General features: G+C 40.7%; 1 protein-coding gene across 4 annotated transcripts in view; it reads right to left on the reverse strand.

The window, feature by feature from the left end:
* NUP54 (nucleoporin 54) overlaps positions 1 to 15,198 on the reverse strand; it is a 30,270-nt gene that overhangs the window by 9,783 nt on the left and 5,289 nt on the right. For 2 of the 4 annotated variants that reach the window (XM_038399075.2, XM_043514042.1), the window contains exons 2-6: positions 11,456 to 11,539; positions 11,195 to 11,332; positions 8,760 to 8,986; positions 5,601 to 5,788; positions 3,894 to 4,090 (exon numbers count right to left, since the gene is read on the reverse strand). In XM_038399075.2, the coding sequence (XP_038255003.1) occupies positions 3,894 to 4,090; positions 5,601 to 5,788; positions 8,760 to 8,986; positions 11,195 to 11,332; positions 11,456 to 11,539 (834 nt within the window). Of the gene's footprint in view, positions 1 to 3,893; positions 4,091 to 5,600; positions 5,789 to 6,780; positions 6,875 to 8,759; positions 9,012 to 11,194; positions 11,333 to 11,455; positions 11,540 to 15,198 lie in introns of those variants that run through there. The other 2 variants (XM_038399076.2, XM_043514043.1) reach the window with 2 other exon arrangements.

The following is a 15,198-nucleotide window of genomic DNA, read 5'->3' on the forward strand; positions in this document are numbered from 1 at the left end:
ATCACAGTTAATTCACATATTAACTCAGAAAAATTAAATTGTGATTAAAAATGAATTGCACTGTTAAACAATACCAATTGAAATTAAATATTTTTGGATGTTTCTACATTTTCAAATACTGATTTCTATTACACAGAATACAAAGTGTACAGTGCTCACTTAATATTTATTCCAGAAATAATATTTCAATTCACCTCATACAAGTACAGTAACTTTGCTGAACGTTGTAGTTATGTTCCTGAAAAATGCTACTTTAAGCGAAACAATGTGAAACAAATTCTATTTCCCCATAAGAATTAATGGGGGTCAGGTGGAAATTTTTTCTGCCAGACAAAAAAGACATTACACACACACACACACACACACACACACACACACACACACACACAGTAAGTTTTAAACAACTGAATACTGTACACAGCCATGATGATTGTGAACCTTGGTTGAGATGGTGAAGTCAGAGGGTGGGATATTTCCCAGGGAATGCCATACTGCTAAATGATGAACTAGCACTTGGCTGAGCCCTCAAGGGTTAACATGATGTTAATATAGCTTCACACTCTACAAGGCAGCATGAATGGAGGGAGGAGACACAATAGATGCATGGCAGTGGCTGCAAACATTCCCTTTGGAAACTGAGTATGATGAACCCACGCTATCCCACTGGAGCGCAATACTCCCTCCACTTTCCAAAGTGCCGGGGGGGGAGGGGGGGACATGTGTATGAGAGAGACACAGACACAGACAGACACATTGCCCCTTCACGTACGCCAACACCACTCCAAGTACACTGCCTTTTAAGGAGATCAGCAAGTTGAGACAGTAGCTGCTGCCAGCAAGCTCCCTCCATCCTGAGCCCTGTCCCCACTTCTCTGTGGAGATGGGGTACAGGAGCAGGGGGAGGGGAGGACACCCTGACATCAGCACCCCTCTTCGCCCCCCACCCTCTGCACAGCAAGCAGGTGGCTCTCGGGAGCAGCTTCAAGGCAGAGGGCAGGAGCAGCACACGGCACTGGGAGAGGGGCGGGGGGGGGAGAATACCACCTGACCTGCCCAGCCCAGCCCAGCCAGGCAACCGATAGCCTGCTGGGCAGCTGCCACACAGGGAACTTAGGGGGGGCTGCTGGCCCACCCTGGTTCCAAGCCCTCACCAGCTAGCTCCAACGGGCTGTTCTCCCTGCAAGCAGTGGACAAAATCAGGCAGCGGCCAAACAATGTTATAAGGGAGCACTGTGCAACTTTAAACGAGCATGTTCTTTAATAGATTAGCGATGTAACAACAAAACAATGTTAACCCAAGACTATGTTAAGTAAGGAGTTACTGTACTGCAATCTTTATCCTGGAAGTGTAACTTACAAATGTTGATTTTTTTTTGTTACATAGCTGCATTCAAAAACAAAAGAAGGTAAAAACAAAAAACAAAACAAAAAAAAAAAAACTTAAATCCACTCAGTCCTACATCTCATTCAGCCAATCACTCAAACAAGTTTACATTTACGGGAGACACTACTAACTGCTTCTTATTTACAAGGTCACCTGAAAAGTGAGAAAAGGAATTTGCATGGCACATTGCAAGGTTAAGTGGGGGGGAGGCTGTAGCAATTTTAACTTTTAATGTTTAGCAACCTTAATTATGGTATTCTCTACTAAGTGAATGCTACTATTTATTCCTCCTCAGGTATACGATCTTTCATTTCTTTTTATTAAGCCGCCTTTTCCTTGGTATGACCAGTGACCCAGATTATGCCAATCCCTATATTAACACATCTTTTGTATTACTGTATTACTTAGAGTATGTCTTCACTAGCAGCGGTTTAACGTGGCTGTGCAGTCGCAGCACCAGCTCTAGGAGAGAGGTCTCCCAGCGTTGTTAAAAAGCCACCCTCAGGAGGGGAGTAGCTACCAGCGCTGGGAGCGCGGCTCCCAATGTTGGTGCACTGTCAACACTGCCACTTTAGAGGGCTGAACCTTGCTGTGCTCAGGGGGGTGTTTTTTCCACACACCCGAGCGAGAAAGTTGCAGCGCTGTAAAATGCCAGTGTAGACAAGGCCTTAGTTTTGTTTTGTCTGCCAATTTGATCATCATCCAAATCAACTTTCTCCTTGATGTTCTGGAAAAACATGTTGAATAAAATAGGCCTTAATATCAAACCCTGAATTAACATTTCCCCTACACCAGAGAAAAGTAACCCTTTTTCCTATGGGTAAGGCAACTGTTTCTCTCATATTTTATTTCTGGATAATAGCGCTAAGCTCTGATTTTTCTGTGCAGAAGCATGCCAAAACTCATTTTAAATTCCAGATAAAATTAGTCCATGATGTCAAAGTTAATCTGACATGTCCTATGTTTCATCTGCACAGTGCTCTTCTTTACTGTAGTTGCCCATAAATGGATGGGTTCAAATCCACTGTGCAACTTTCAGGTAATAATTTTACTTTGCTCATAATTTGTTATACATGCACGGTCAGTACAAAGGATGCTTTTGGAGGTCTGACATTTCATGTGCTACAGAAATGTTACTGTTGTGCATGCATTGATTTCTAAACAGATTTGGATATTGTTACACTGGTGAAAACCTAGCATAAGGGTTTTATTGTATTCCAGTAGCGCACAGGTATTCCAGTACGAGGCCTGTTGTGCTGGGCTCCTACACAAAAGACTGTTCATGTCCAAAGAGCTTAGAGTCTATGCATAAGGTAAACAGATGGGAGAAGCATGAGGTGCCAATGATTCAATTATGCTAAAGCTTCGTTAGCTGCACAAAATAAAGAAGCAGTTCTAAAAAACAAAATGTATTCCAAAACACAGATCAGTAGTTAGTTACACCTAAAGTTACTATATCTGAAAAAGATGGGGCAGAAGTTGTTACTTTGTGCATTGAACAGATTTTGTCCCCATATAGTCAGTTTCTCCTTTTTTTGTGAGTCTTTCACATAGCAATAGGGGAGAGAAAAATCATTTAAAAATGGCAAAACGTGATAGCAGAACCACAGGTGGGGTACATAACACTATTTTGAATTCATTTTTTGAAATTGGATTAGATTTCAAAATTGATTCCCTTAGTTAAAAGTTTTTTTATCCTAATTGTGCTACCAAAGAGCCTGATTTCCAGCTATGGAAGGAAAGACTGAAGTTTATTTTAATCTTTAATGTTGTTTTTGGCCTTTAAAAACCACCAGAAAAGAAAAAGAAAAAAAATTACACACCCCACACATCCAGAACACGCAACTTACTCCTTAACACAACTTATCTAAGCCAAAAACAGACAGACAATTTGAGATTTCTGAACCTGGAGAACAGGCAAAGAGTTATTACAAATGTACACATATTTAAGTGTGAGAAGATCCTACAAACTATTCTCTTCAGGCCACAGACCAGCAAACAGAAGCCAAGTATCTATGATATTGCAAGTGAACAAATGAGGAATCAAAAGGTCACCGCACTCATCCAAAGGGATACAATTACCGTCCGTGCACATGTACTGATGTGTATTAGCTGAGTGACTCAGAGAAAGTTGGGAGGAGTGAATACAGGACCCTACAGTGTTTATTTTACCTGCAAAAGTTACTGTCCTGGTGTATCACTTTTGCTGGACTCAATGAAGCAGTTAATAAGATGAACTGAACTAGTTTAAGATTCTTACAGTTTGGTTTACAATACTGTCTACCCCTGTATTAGTTATTTGCATAACTTTGTATCTCCTCAACTGAGAAAAATAAAGTTACTTTGTTGGAAGGGTTAGAAATATTTGGAACAGACATGTTAATATGCAAGGTCAGCTTAAAAACTCCTTTAATTAAAAATGTCATTTTTTCCAGTCACTTACTCTCCCGGACACCTGGAGAACGTGGAAGGGTTTGTTTACCAACTAATGCAGCACTCCAGTACATACCAGCAGGAGGATTCTGTAGAAGCTGTTTGATTTGTGCGGGAGAAAGTTCTGTTCTGGCCATGGAAAGGGTAACTCCAAGCTGCTGCAGTGATGTTTTTATGTTAACTTGTTCAAAATGAGCGTACAGGGTTGTGGCTGGAACTCTCCTTGAAGTCCCATTTGGTGACCGCTCAACAACATAAATGACAACTTCAGTCCTGAACAAGCAAATGCAACAGAAAAGAAAATTATAAGAATACAAGTACCCTAGATCAGTTAACGGTTTACAGAAACAACAACAACTGAAACGCAATTATAAGCCTGGAGCCAACCAACGAACAGAACAGCATCATTATTTTAAATTAATACATTCCAGTCAATTAAAAAAAAAGCTGAAAATATTTACTGGTGACCAATACAGCAAACAAAAAAGTGAGCATCACATTCAGAATTATAAACATTAATATTAATCAATTGTTCAGAAGTCAAATACTTGTTTAATGAAATAACTGAACTACAAAATTATACAGCTTTAAAAATATCTACACACTGATGTAGATATTTTTAAAGCTGTATAACTTTGTAGTTAGTTAGTTTGTATGACTGATGTCAGCGTGTATTAGAAACCACTAGGTTCACATTTTGGTAAAAAGGAAAATGAACAGGATATCATGCACGTATCTTCCTAAATTACATTAGCCTACCTCATCCAGGGCAGAAAACATCAGCATGCCCCTCCACAGTGGCCAAGCAAAAGAAAAAGGACAGCCAACCAATCGGGGGGAGAGGGGGAAGGAGTAGAGGAGAGTGGGAAGTGTGCCTAATCAAAGCAAAGCCAACCAGTAAGTTGGTGCTCAGGGTTACGACCCTGCTCACCCATCCCTAGAACCAGCCCAAATCTGATCATTGGAGAAAAAGAACTGGATACTGGAGTATCACATCTTGTGTCTTTTCATACATCAAATCAGTCTATGTGTCAGGATAAAGTGGAGTCTTTGCTCTAAGTTTAAGAAGTGTGTGGATGGTAACAGCCAAAAGGTGCCTACCGTCACGGGGATGTTAGAAATACTTAAGGTAGTCCAGTGTAAACAGTCCTCTGGCACACCACAGGCAGAAGTAGCCAGTGACACTGTCAGCAAGTAGACTTAATTCTGAAGCAAATATTTCTGGGCTCAAATGCTAGAATACCTTGTCAGCACTGGTCCCCAAAAAACACATACCACAACTGTCTACCTTAAAGTATCTTACTGGTGGGGAATGCCCTCCACTTTCTAAAATATTTAGTGCTTTTAACCCAGTTGCAGTAACCACTACGCATATCCCTAATTTCTCCTGCACTGCTGCGGAGCGGAGGAATCACAAGGTTAATTTATTGCCAGAACTTTACTGGCCTCACTGGTGATGCAAATGCCAAATAAACCAAGGAAATTGGCTCTAGTGATCCATCAGAAACAGTGGAAAGAAATGAAAGTGGGGCAAGGATTAAAAAAAAAAAAGGAGATAGACTAAGCCAAAACCCTACACAAAAATGGATACTGTTGAAGAACACGGATACTATATTGAGAATACAAACAAACATATATTTGAATATCCCTAAGACTCGTAAAAGGAGTTTCAGCAGAAGCTTTGTACTGAAGCAGATTGACTTTAAGAGAGCCAACACATTATACACGCAGAGAAAATCGGATAGAGAAGGGGACAAAATTGCACAAGAAGATATTCACGTACTGGTCATCTGGCAGTGTTTTAACACCTTCTACATTGACTGTAAGGGTCTGATTTCCTCCCAAAATTTTGTGCAGTGATTCTACTAGCTGCTGCTGCTGGTTTCGAATGTCTGCTTCTTTTCTATTGAAGACTAAGACCACCAGGCCATCTTCATCCTTGTTGTTGGGCATGCAACTGTAGCCCACAGCCTATGGAAAACGCCAAATTGGATGTTGTTAAAGGTTCACCTGAAAGTGGGATACATCAAGACATGGGTGTAGGAGAGAACACTCACAGAACTTCTAAAATGACAGACTGTACTCTAAGGCACATTTTTAGTTTTTAAAAAGGCAAATTTTCAGAAATGTCCATTCTCTGCCTTTGAGAGATTTTGGCCTGTTCAGAAGATTCTAGGTTGGACAACAGAAATTTTGTAAATGTTTTGGAACAGGACTGAATTAAACATAAAACAAAATTTTATACATTTTCTGAAATGCAAATGTAAACATAGGAGAGGGGATTTTTTCTTGTGAGTGGTATTAAAAACCCCTTGTAATATAGAAATAAGGAAGATAAAAATCATAGAAATTTAGAGCTGATAGGGACCTAAAGAGGTCATCTAGGTAGTCCATCCCCCTGTGCTGAGGCAGGACCAAGTATATCTGTCAGGGATGATATAAGTATTTGTTTAACCTGTTCCTAAAAACCTTCAATGATGGGGATTCCACAACCTCCTTTGGAAGCCTATTCCAGTGCTTAACTACCCAAATAGTTAGAAAGCTTTTCTTAATATCCAACCTAAATCTGCCTTGCTGAAGATTAAACCCATTTTTGACTTGTCCTACCTTCAGTGAACATGGAGAACCATTAATCGCCATCCCCCACAGCCCTTAATATATTTGAAAAACTGTATCAGGTCCCTCTCAGTCTTTTCTCAAGACTATACATGCCCAAGCTTTAACCTTTTCACAAAGGTCAAGTCTTCTAAATCTTTTTTCATTTGTGTTGCTCTCCTCTGGATTTTCTCCAGTTTGTTCACAACTTTCTTAAAGTCTGGTGACCAGAACTGGTCACATTACTCCAGCTGAGGCCTCACCAATGCTGATTAGAGTGGGACAGATACCTCCCATGTCTTACATAGGACACTCCTATTAATATACCAAAGAATTATAGCCTTTTTCACAACTGCATCACTTCCAACCTCTGGGGATTTCTGGAACCTCCATTCCATGCGGTATTGACTGGAGTAGGAAGATACCGGGGAACACAACTCAAGGTGTACATACCGAGTGCTTCTATAGGTATAAAAGGCTTAAATGAAATAGAACAATCTTGATCAAGATAGAACATTTGAGAACTCCAATACCCCCAAAACAGTTACTTTTCCATCTCAATGTGTAGTGAGAGTTTTGAATGCCTGTATTTAAAACAAAAACAGAAAACAAACAAACCACCAACCACCCTAATCTTATCTTCTCTATTTTCTTTTAAAAACTTCTCCATCCTTTCTGTGATAAACTTGCAGTAAGGTAAGTATTACACTCTTTGGCTGATGCAACTCAATATCCCAACACAAAGAAACTGTTCATATTATACAATAGTAATTTTCAAAGCCTGCATGACAGTTTGAAAACAGTCATGAATTTGTGAGTATTATCCAACTTGCTTTATGGCAACTGTTTTCATGCACTGAGGGGTTGTAGTGTTTTAAGGTTCAAATGCATTGCTTCTTAGCACACCTGGGGCAAGTCATTGAGATCTCCCAATTCCTGATATAATATAGCAAAGACAGTGAATTAAATGGAGGGGCTACAAATGGATCTTTAACATACGATGCATTGTTGCACTTACAACTCGTGTCAGTGTATGCTCTACATTCTTAGAAGTCAAACGAGATTCAGCAAGAGTTCCCTCAAAGCAATTTCACTTGCGTACAAAAAGTCCATCAGCCTGAATCAACCCAGGGCAATACTCAAGGCCCTAGGACAAATAAGATTAAATATATAGCACAGAAATGCACTGCCCAGAATTAATGGAAAGCTAATGAGAAAGATTAAGTGTACTGTGTAATTTGCAGAAAGCACTAGTAGCTCTCCGTTAAGAGCAGTCCTCTTATAAGTGGTTGTAAGGCTTTTAGAATTGATACCTATATTAAAGTGATTGTTCAAAAAAGTGTCAAGTTGCTCACAAGAAGCTCCTATTACTAGACTGCACCATAAAATACATTATGAAGACAGACAAATACCTGCCATCTTGTTTTACACCCCTTTATGTATTTTCTGTACATAGGTTCAGTTTTAGAGCATTTGTAATATTCTGTGACTTGTAGGTCAAAACCAGCCTTAATTAGGCAATGAACTACATCAATATTCAGAATAAAAACTGCTTCTCTTAGGGAAGTATCTCAAATGTGTACAGAAAGCTAGGCTTATTACTGTCTTTGATATGTCCATTAAATTGATCTGTAGCTGAGCTAGGGTAAGCATCATCAGATCTGTGGAGGATGAGGAACCCTGTACTCTTTGCTGACACAGCAGAACTGGAAACTGGGACAAGGCATAAGGACAGCTTAAAGACTCCTGTGGATAAAAGCAGATGAGTTCAAATCAGAATAAGCTGGCCTGAACTTGCTGATGCAGAAGAGAATATGGGCAGGCCAAATTTAGAAAACATTATCTTGTTGCTGAGATTGATGCAGGGAGCAACGTTAAGTTTGCTGTTCTGGATCTCAAAAAAAAAAAAAAAAAAAAAAAAAAAAAAACCACCCTAATATCCTAGTCTTCTAAAGCTTAAAAATTTGAAAGACAATTTTAAGTGTTACTATTTAAGTGATTTGCACCAGAAGAAATGCATTTCTAATGGATTAGTGCTCATCTTGGATGGTTAGTGACCTTAATTCTCCTAACACTATTCAGGAATATTTTATTTGTCATATTGCTCACATGAGCATGCATGTCATTTGTAATACTTCAGCAGGGCCTAGATCTTCAGCAACCACACAACTCAGAGCTTTATCCCAGGCATATTAGAATGGGACACATTACCTTGAAGAACATACTATGTTACATAATTTAGCTATTGCTAATTCTAAGTAACTCTCATGATGCATTTAGGATTAAAACAAAAAGACTGCAAATGGTCTCAGAATAAGCACTCTGATAAATACCAGAAGTATCATACCTTAAATCTGCAAAATGGGTTTTCCTGCGTGAACTCCACCGGAGCAATGTTGCTGTTAAAATATCCTTTGCCTGCCCCCCAGAAGGCTTGCAACTGGTTCCACTTTGCCAAAATAGCATCTCGCTCATCTCCCAAGAGAGTGGGAGCAGAAAGTGCACTGGCTGTGTTTATCAGCTGGTTGGACTGGGAAGGTGCCTGAGTGGGCTGACTGAACAAGCCACCTAATGCTAAAATCAGATACAGAAAACAGTTCTTGAGGAATAAAAAGATTAACTGATTAATGCACACCATACTAGAGCTTCTAGTGCATTTGGGGGGGGTGGGGGAGGGGGGAGAAGACACCAAGAAGTCTGTGGGTAAATAATAAAACACAAAGTTTGATTTTTTGAATGACATTATTACCCTCCTACTCTTCTTAAAAGTGATGATGGAATTGTCTGACATTCAATTACATAGAGGCACACCTTTTAAAAAGAGGTGTCTATATTTACCCATTTGAGGGATGTGATTGGATAAACATTCTTGGATTCTTTACAATCTGAATGGTACATCTGTTATTGTGACACAGTAAAGCAGTCAGCAGATCATAGAGCTATTCATATCCTGACTTTTCTTTAAACCAAATCTGTAATCAATTCCTTTCTTTCTCATGATGCTGTCACTGCCACCATCAACTTCGTAAAGATTCTTGGTGCCAATGCTAAACCAAGAGAAGGGACCAATATGACGCATGGAGATCCCAAGGTCAAGTGTAGGTATTTCTGAGGGCTCCTATAATGGGGCTGTGCAGATATGCATGCTATAACCAAGATGCTCAGAAGTCTCCTGGACAACAGTGATCACCAATGTGCTGGATTCCTTTTTGATACATTTATGCTCCACATTTATGCTCCACTATCCAGAATTTGTTGGATCATCCCAGACTTCTTGGAGACCAAAAAATAAACGGAACGGACTTTTGTAAACCTTTTAAGCTGGGGCCAAAAGGGAGAACTGCCTGAGTTTGAAATTGACAGTGGATGGTGCTCTAAACTGATTCCTTCTTTACAGGAAAAGGAAGGAAGATGGGATGTGACTGCTTCAGGAGGCAGGGGAAGAAAATAATTCAGTTTATAAAGTCACTACAAAAAGCGAGCTATGTTCAGAAGCAACGTTGCCTCACGTAGCCAGGAACTGCAAGCAAGTCTCTTGTTATGGGTTGATCCTTTAGGCAATGTCTCAAAGTTTGGCCTGGTTCTCTTGGTCTCTTTCAAATAAGGCATGAAAGGCCAAGTTCCATTGGAATTGAACCTACATGTTCTGTAGGTAAAGAGACAGGATCTGAAATTTGTTTGATTTATGGAGACCCTTGGATAAGACATGCCCACACTCATACAGAGTCTTTCCTTGCTAAAACATGGAACCCATGCTCTGTTCTAGGCTATTCCCAAATATATCCTTCTTGGAAAGGAAGGGCAATATTAAACTTGGAAAGGAACTACCTTACCATAGGATTTAGCTTGCTCTGCAGAGAACAGTAAGGATGGCTACATTGCCAACAGAAAAGCAAAGGCCATCCTGAGGCACATTGTGAAGGTACCTGGGTATTATGCTGCAAATAGGAATGTTAAGCGGTTAACTTTTTAAATGATATTTAAATCATATCATTTACCCGGTTAACCAAAAAGGGAGAGGGGCCCGCCCACTAGGCCAGGGGTTAATGGTTAGCCGGGTTAACCGGGAAGACTAATGCTTACTGGTTAACCATTTACTATTTTACATCCCTAACTGCAAAAAGGGCAACACTCTCCAGGATGCTCTATAGAACCCTTGTTCTTCCAGCTGTTCCATGAGATCCCTTGTTGTAGACAGACAGTGTACAGCATCAGCAAGATACATAGCAGATAACTCAAAAGGTAAGTGATCCATCTCTTTTTTGGTCCAAGGGGATGGACACACTACTGGTACATCTTGAAACTACTGGGAATGTGCCAAAGTTTTTCATTCTCATGGAGCAACCTGTAGCAGTTTGAGCAAGAGGCACTTGAAGTGTGGGGCCTGCCAAATGGTGAATTTTTAAGCATTCACATTAAAATGTCAAGGCTATTTGGTCTTTCTTCCAAAACAGAGCAAATTTCCCCACTACTGAGATATGGGGCTTGGAGGTGAATTTAGTGCTGTGAGTGAGGTTTAATTGCCTCATCTCCTTCTTCAGGTTCTGGTGCTCTGTGTAAAAGGCTTAGACTATGAAGGGTGCAGAGATCTGTAAACCCTTCACTGATGGTTCTGGGGGCACAAAAAAGCAGCTTAATATATTAGGTTGCTAGAATTTTCTATTATTTGCCCATTACTCAAGTAAACTCATGCTAATATTTTGATTACTCAGGAGCAATGAGCAAGACATATGTTGCTTACCAACGTTAGCTTTTAAAAGAAATAAAAGTCTTTGTACTTACTGGGCTGCTGCTGTTGGGTACTGAATCCTCCAAAGCCTAACCCAGTTCCTAAAGCTGTACCTAGGCCGGTACCAGTTCCTGCTCCGCCAAAACCAGTACCAAATCCAAAACCTTTGTTTTGGGTAGCACCAAACAGTCCTTAGAGGAGGGGAGAAAAAATCAAAGATAAACAGAAGAATTACATATGAACAGCAAAAACAGATAAAACTTCTAAAAGACTGATGCTAAGTTTAATTCTAAATCGGAATGATGGTATCTCACCAGTGGTGCCTGTGTTGGTAGGAGCAGAAAAGCTAAATACTGATCCAGGAGCGCTGGTAGTTGTCCCAAATCCTCCAAAAGCACCTAGTAAATAAATTGTACAAATAAACAAGGTGGCTTTGCCACAAGGTTCAATCTCTTGTAGATCATGGTAAACTGCACATTCCAACGCAATGAGTTTTATGAAGGGAGATGCTGACAGATGAATGTGTTGTGGCACAAGCAAATTTTTCTGATCATAGTTATTTACTTTATTGACAATAAAGTAAACAGAGAAAGTGGGACCAAGAAAGAAATACATAGTGAAAAGTGACCTATGGATATGAAAAAAACAAAAAAACAAAAAAAAACCCACAAAAAACCCACCCCCTTAGGCTTTAGTTAACTTAAGTTGCTCAGTCCCAGATGTGCTCTCCCCATCTACAGAAAGTTATAGCTAGTACTAATATTTGTCACATTAATTCTCTAGAGTCTAGAATAACTGGATTTTTGTGGGATGGGGTGGTAAGTTTTTAATATAAAAGACCCTGGGAATCTGGCTGGTGAATCTTGCCCATATGCTCAGGGTTTAGTTGATCGCCATATTTGGGGTCGGGAAGGAATTTTCCTCCAGGGCAGATTGGAAGAGGCCCTGGAGATTTTTTGCCTTCCTCTGTAGCATGGGGCACGGGTCACTTGCTGGAGGATTCTCTGCTCCTTGAAGTCTTTAAACCATGATTTGAGGACTTCAAATAGCTCAGACATAGGTGAGAGGATTATCGCAGGAGTGGGTGGGTGAGATTCTGTGGTCTGCATTGTGCAGGAGGTCGGACAAGATGATCATAATGGTCTCTTCTGACCTTAGTATCTATGAATCTATTTAAATTAAAAATATAAAAGAACTACAAACACTTTGTTAGAACTACGCATCTTACATACAATGGTTACATATGAGCAAGAACACAGACAGTAAAAATGGCCTAAAACTCTGGAATAATGTATGAATTCTCTTTTTTGTGGAGTTGTGTTTTTTGTGTGTGTTTGTTTTTGTGTTTTTTTTTTTAAACACCCTCTTGTGGCTAAGCCAGTGTCCCTCATGTCAGCAGAAGGATGACATTCTATCTATGGAGGTAGACTCCTGTGGAATTCCACCGACTTCTAAGGGCATGGATGAATGGATCTCTGTGACGTTCTGTACCTTGTGGGAACACACTACACCTCCATGTTCAACCTTGTAAAATGATTGTGTGGTATCGAATGCAAAGTTTGTCATGTCGGGTGTCTTCGGAAGGCTCATGATGCACTGAGCATTGTTATAGTGATGTTATAGAAATGGTTGTTACAGTAATGTTATAGGTTGTAATTTCATGTATATAGTGATGAGGCTGAAAATGTGTCTTCATGGCTTAAAATAAGCCCAGGCAAAAACTCTCCAAGAGCAGAGAGGCAGTTCACATATCATCAGGACATGTATGGGACAAACCCAGCCCAGCCTCAGAGGAACAGAGGACGCTGGCTTAGGCAGCAACAAAAAGATCTGTTGGATTCTTGAGTGAGTCACCCCCCCGGTTCCTTTGGTCAGTTTGGGACTATGATGAGCTAATGCTCACCTGACTCTGAAGGGGGGAGGTGGGGACAAAGCCAAGAGGGAAGAACGAACATGATAAAAGGGAGAGATGTTTGCCATGCTTCCTCTCTCTTCCACCTCCATCTACAGACATCATCATCAAGTGACTGAAGCGCTGATCAAAGGGGAGAACCTGGCAACCAGTCAGCCTGTGGTGAGAAGTTTGTACGGGCATCGAAAGTGTTAAGATCAGCTTAGAATGCGTTTTGCTTTTATTTCATTTGACCAAATCTGACTTGTTGTGCTTTGACTTATAATCACTTAAAAAAAAAAATCTTTATAGTTAATAAATCTGTGTTTATTCTACCTGAACCAGTGCGTTTGGTTTGAAGCGTGTCAGAGACTCCCCTTGGGATAACAAGCCTGGTATATATTATTTCTTCATTAAATTGATGAACTCGTAAGCTTGCAGCGTCCAGCAGGCATAACTGAACACTACAAGACGGAGGTTCCTAGGGTTGCGTCAGGGACGAGAGATACTGGCTAGTGCCATTCAGTTGCACAATCCAAGGAGCAGTTTACATTGCAGACGCTGTGCGTGAACAGCCCAGGAATGGGTGTTCTCACAGCAGAGCCCAGTAAGGCTGGCTCCCAGAGTCAAGGATTGGAGTGACCTAGTAGATCACTGGTCCAGACTGTAACATTCCCTTGGTATTGTTTCCCTGTGGAGATCAGTTTTCAGGATCAGGTCCACAGCATGGCACACAGGTTGTTAGGAGGATGGATTTGTCGGAATAGTTTACAATGCAAAGGGAAGTACTCTGTTCTTGAGAGGAAGTCAGTCAGTCAAAGGGCCACACAGTAGAACCTCTAACATGTAAATATGCAAGATATCTATATCTCAGTTCAGACGCATGGGCTGAAGTGTCCTCAGTAATTTGATAGCACCCCCAGTTTTCGAATACCACCTCTTCAAATCTCTAATGCCAACTGTGCCATCTCACTGCCTGGCCAAGACAGCAGAACAAATACAAGGCAGTACTTTAAAAGACCTGACTGGATAAGATTGAGTTATTGCCAATAAGATGAAGGGCTGTCAGGATTTCATATATGCAATGGGTGCCTTTACCCTGACATTAATCCCAGGCACATTTGGGAAAAAAAAAAAAAATCAGTACCTTTATTCATTACTCTTAACCAGCTAAACATAAGCCCACAATCTTTTAACAACAGCAAAGAGCAGTACTCTTCCATCTCTGAAATATTTGGAAATTGCAAACTTTCCTTCTGTGGATATCACAGCGGTAAGCCATGCCTTTGCGATCCCCCTTTACATTACTGCAATGTACACGGTTTGGGATGTCCCTTGATCTGCATTTGTAAGAGCTAGCAACATCTGCACCCTGCAAGATTCACTGGCTGTATGAAGTCCAGCAAACATGCTTGAGGTTTTACTTTTATTAGCCAAAAATTTAAGTCAACAGTTCCCAAACTGGGGTCTGTGAACAGCTGACTAGTCATATGGTGTTGGATCCCATCTATTTCCTGCTGCTTCTACAGGTGTTCAGGCTCTTCATGATAAGAGTCTGTAAGAGCAGCCGGAAACCTGAAGAAACCAGACTAGATGCCTCTACTAGGGGCCTCTGCTACACAGTATTAAAAATAGGAACAGTCCCCGCGGGACTTGGAGTCACCAACAGCAGAATCATGTCCTAGTCACTAAGTACTAGGGAAGCATAGGGAAAGAGAGGTCCACATGGCCGAGCAACAGATCCAGGGAAAAAGGGAACCAAACAGAAGGGAGCACGTGTAGGGAAACGAAGAGCACAAGAAGAGAGATTCACTTTTCAATTACTGTAGCTGCCACAGAGATATGCGATCATAGATGAGAGAGGAGGTGATCTGCAAGACACTCTTAAGACGTCCAAGTGTTATAATTTGTACACTATAGGGCCAGTCTGCTGGAGGGACTATCAGCTGCTTTCCCATCACAGCACTGATGCTCCCATGGTAAAAATCTCAAGAGAGAGGTGGCAGAGGAGGCCTTGTGACTAAGACATGCTCACGTTTTTATATACAAGAATGCCTCATTGGTCTCATTCCAGACAAGGCTGAGTAAGTGGTTTTCTTAATTTTTGGGTGGCAAAGAGAAGTGGAGGGGGAGAGTTAATTTGTAAATTTTGTTCAGATTATTCAT

The sequence above is a fragment of the Dermochelys coriacea genome, chromosome 4 (assembly GCF_009764565.3).
Source record: "Dermochelys coriacea isolate rDerCor1 chromosome 4, rDerCor1.pri.v4, whole genome shotgun sequence".
In the NCBI taxonomy this organism is placed as follows: Eukaryota; Metazoa; Chordata; order Testudines; family Dermochelyidae; genus Dermochelys; species Dermochelys coriacea.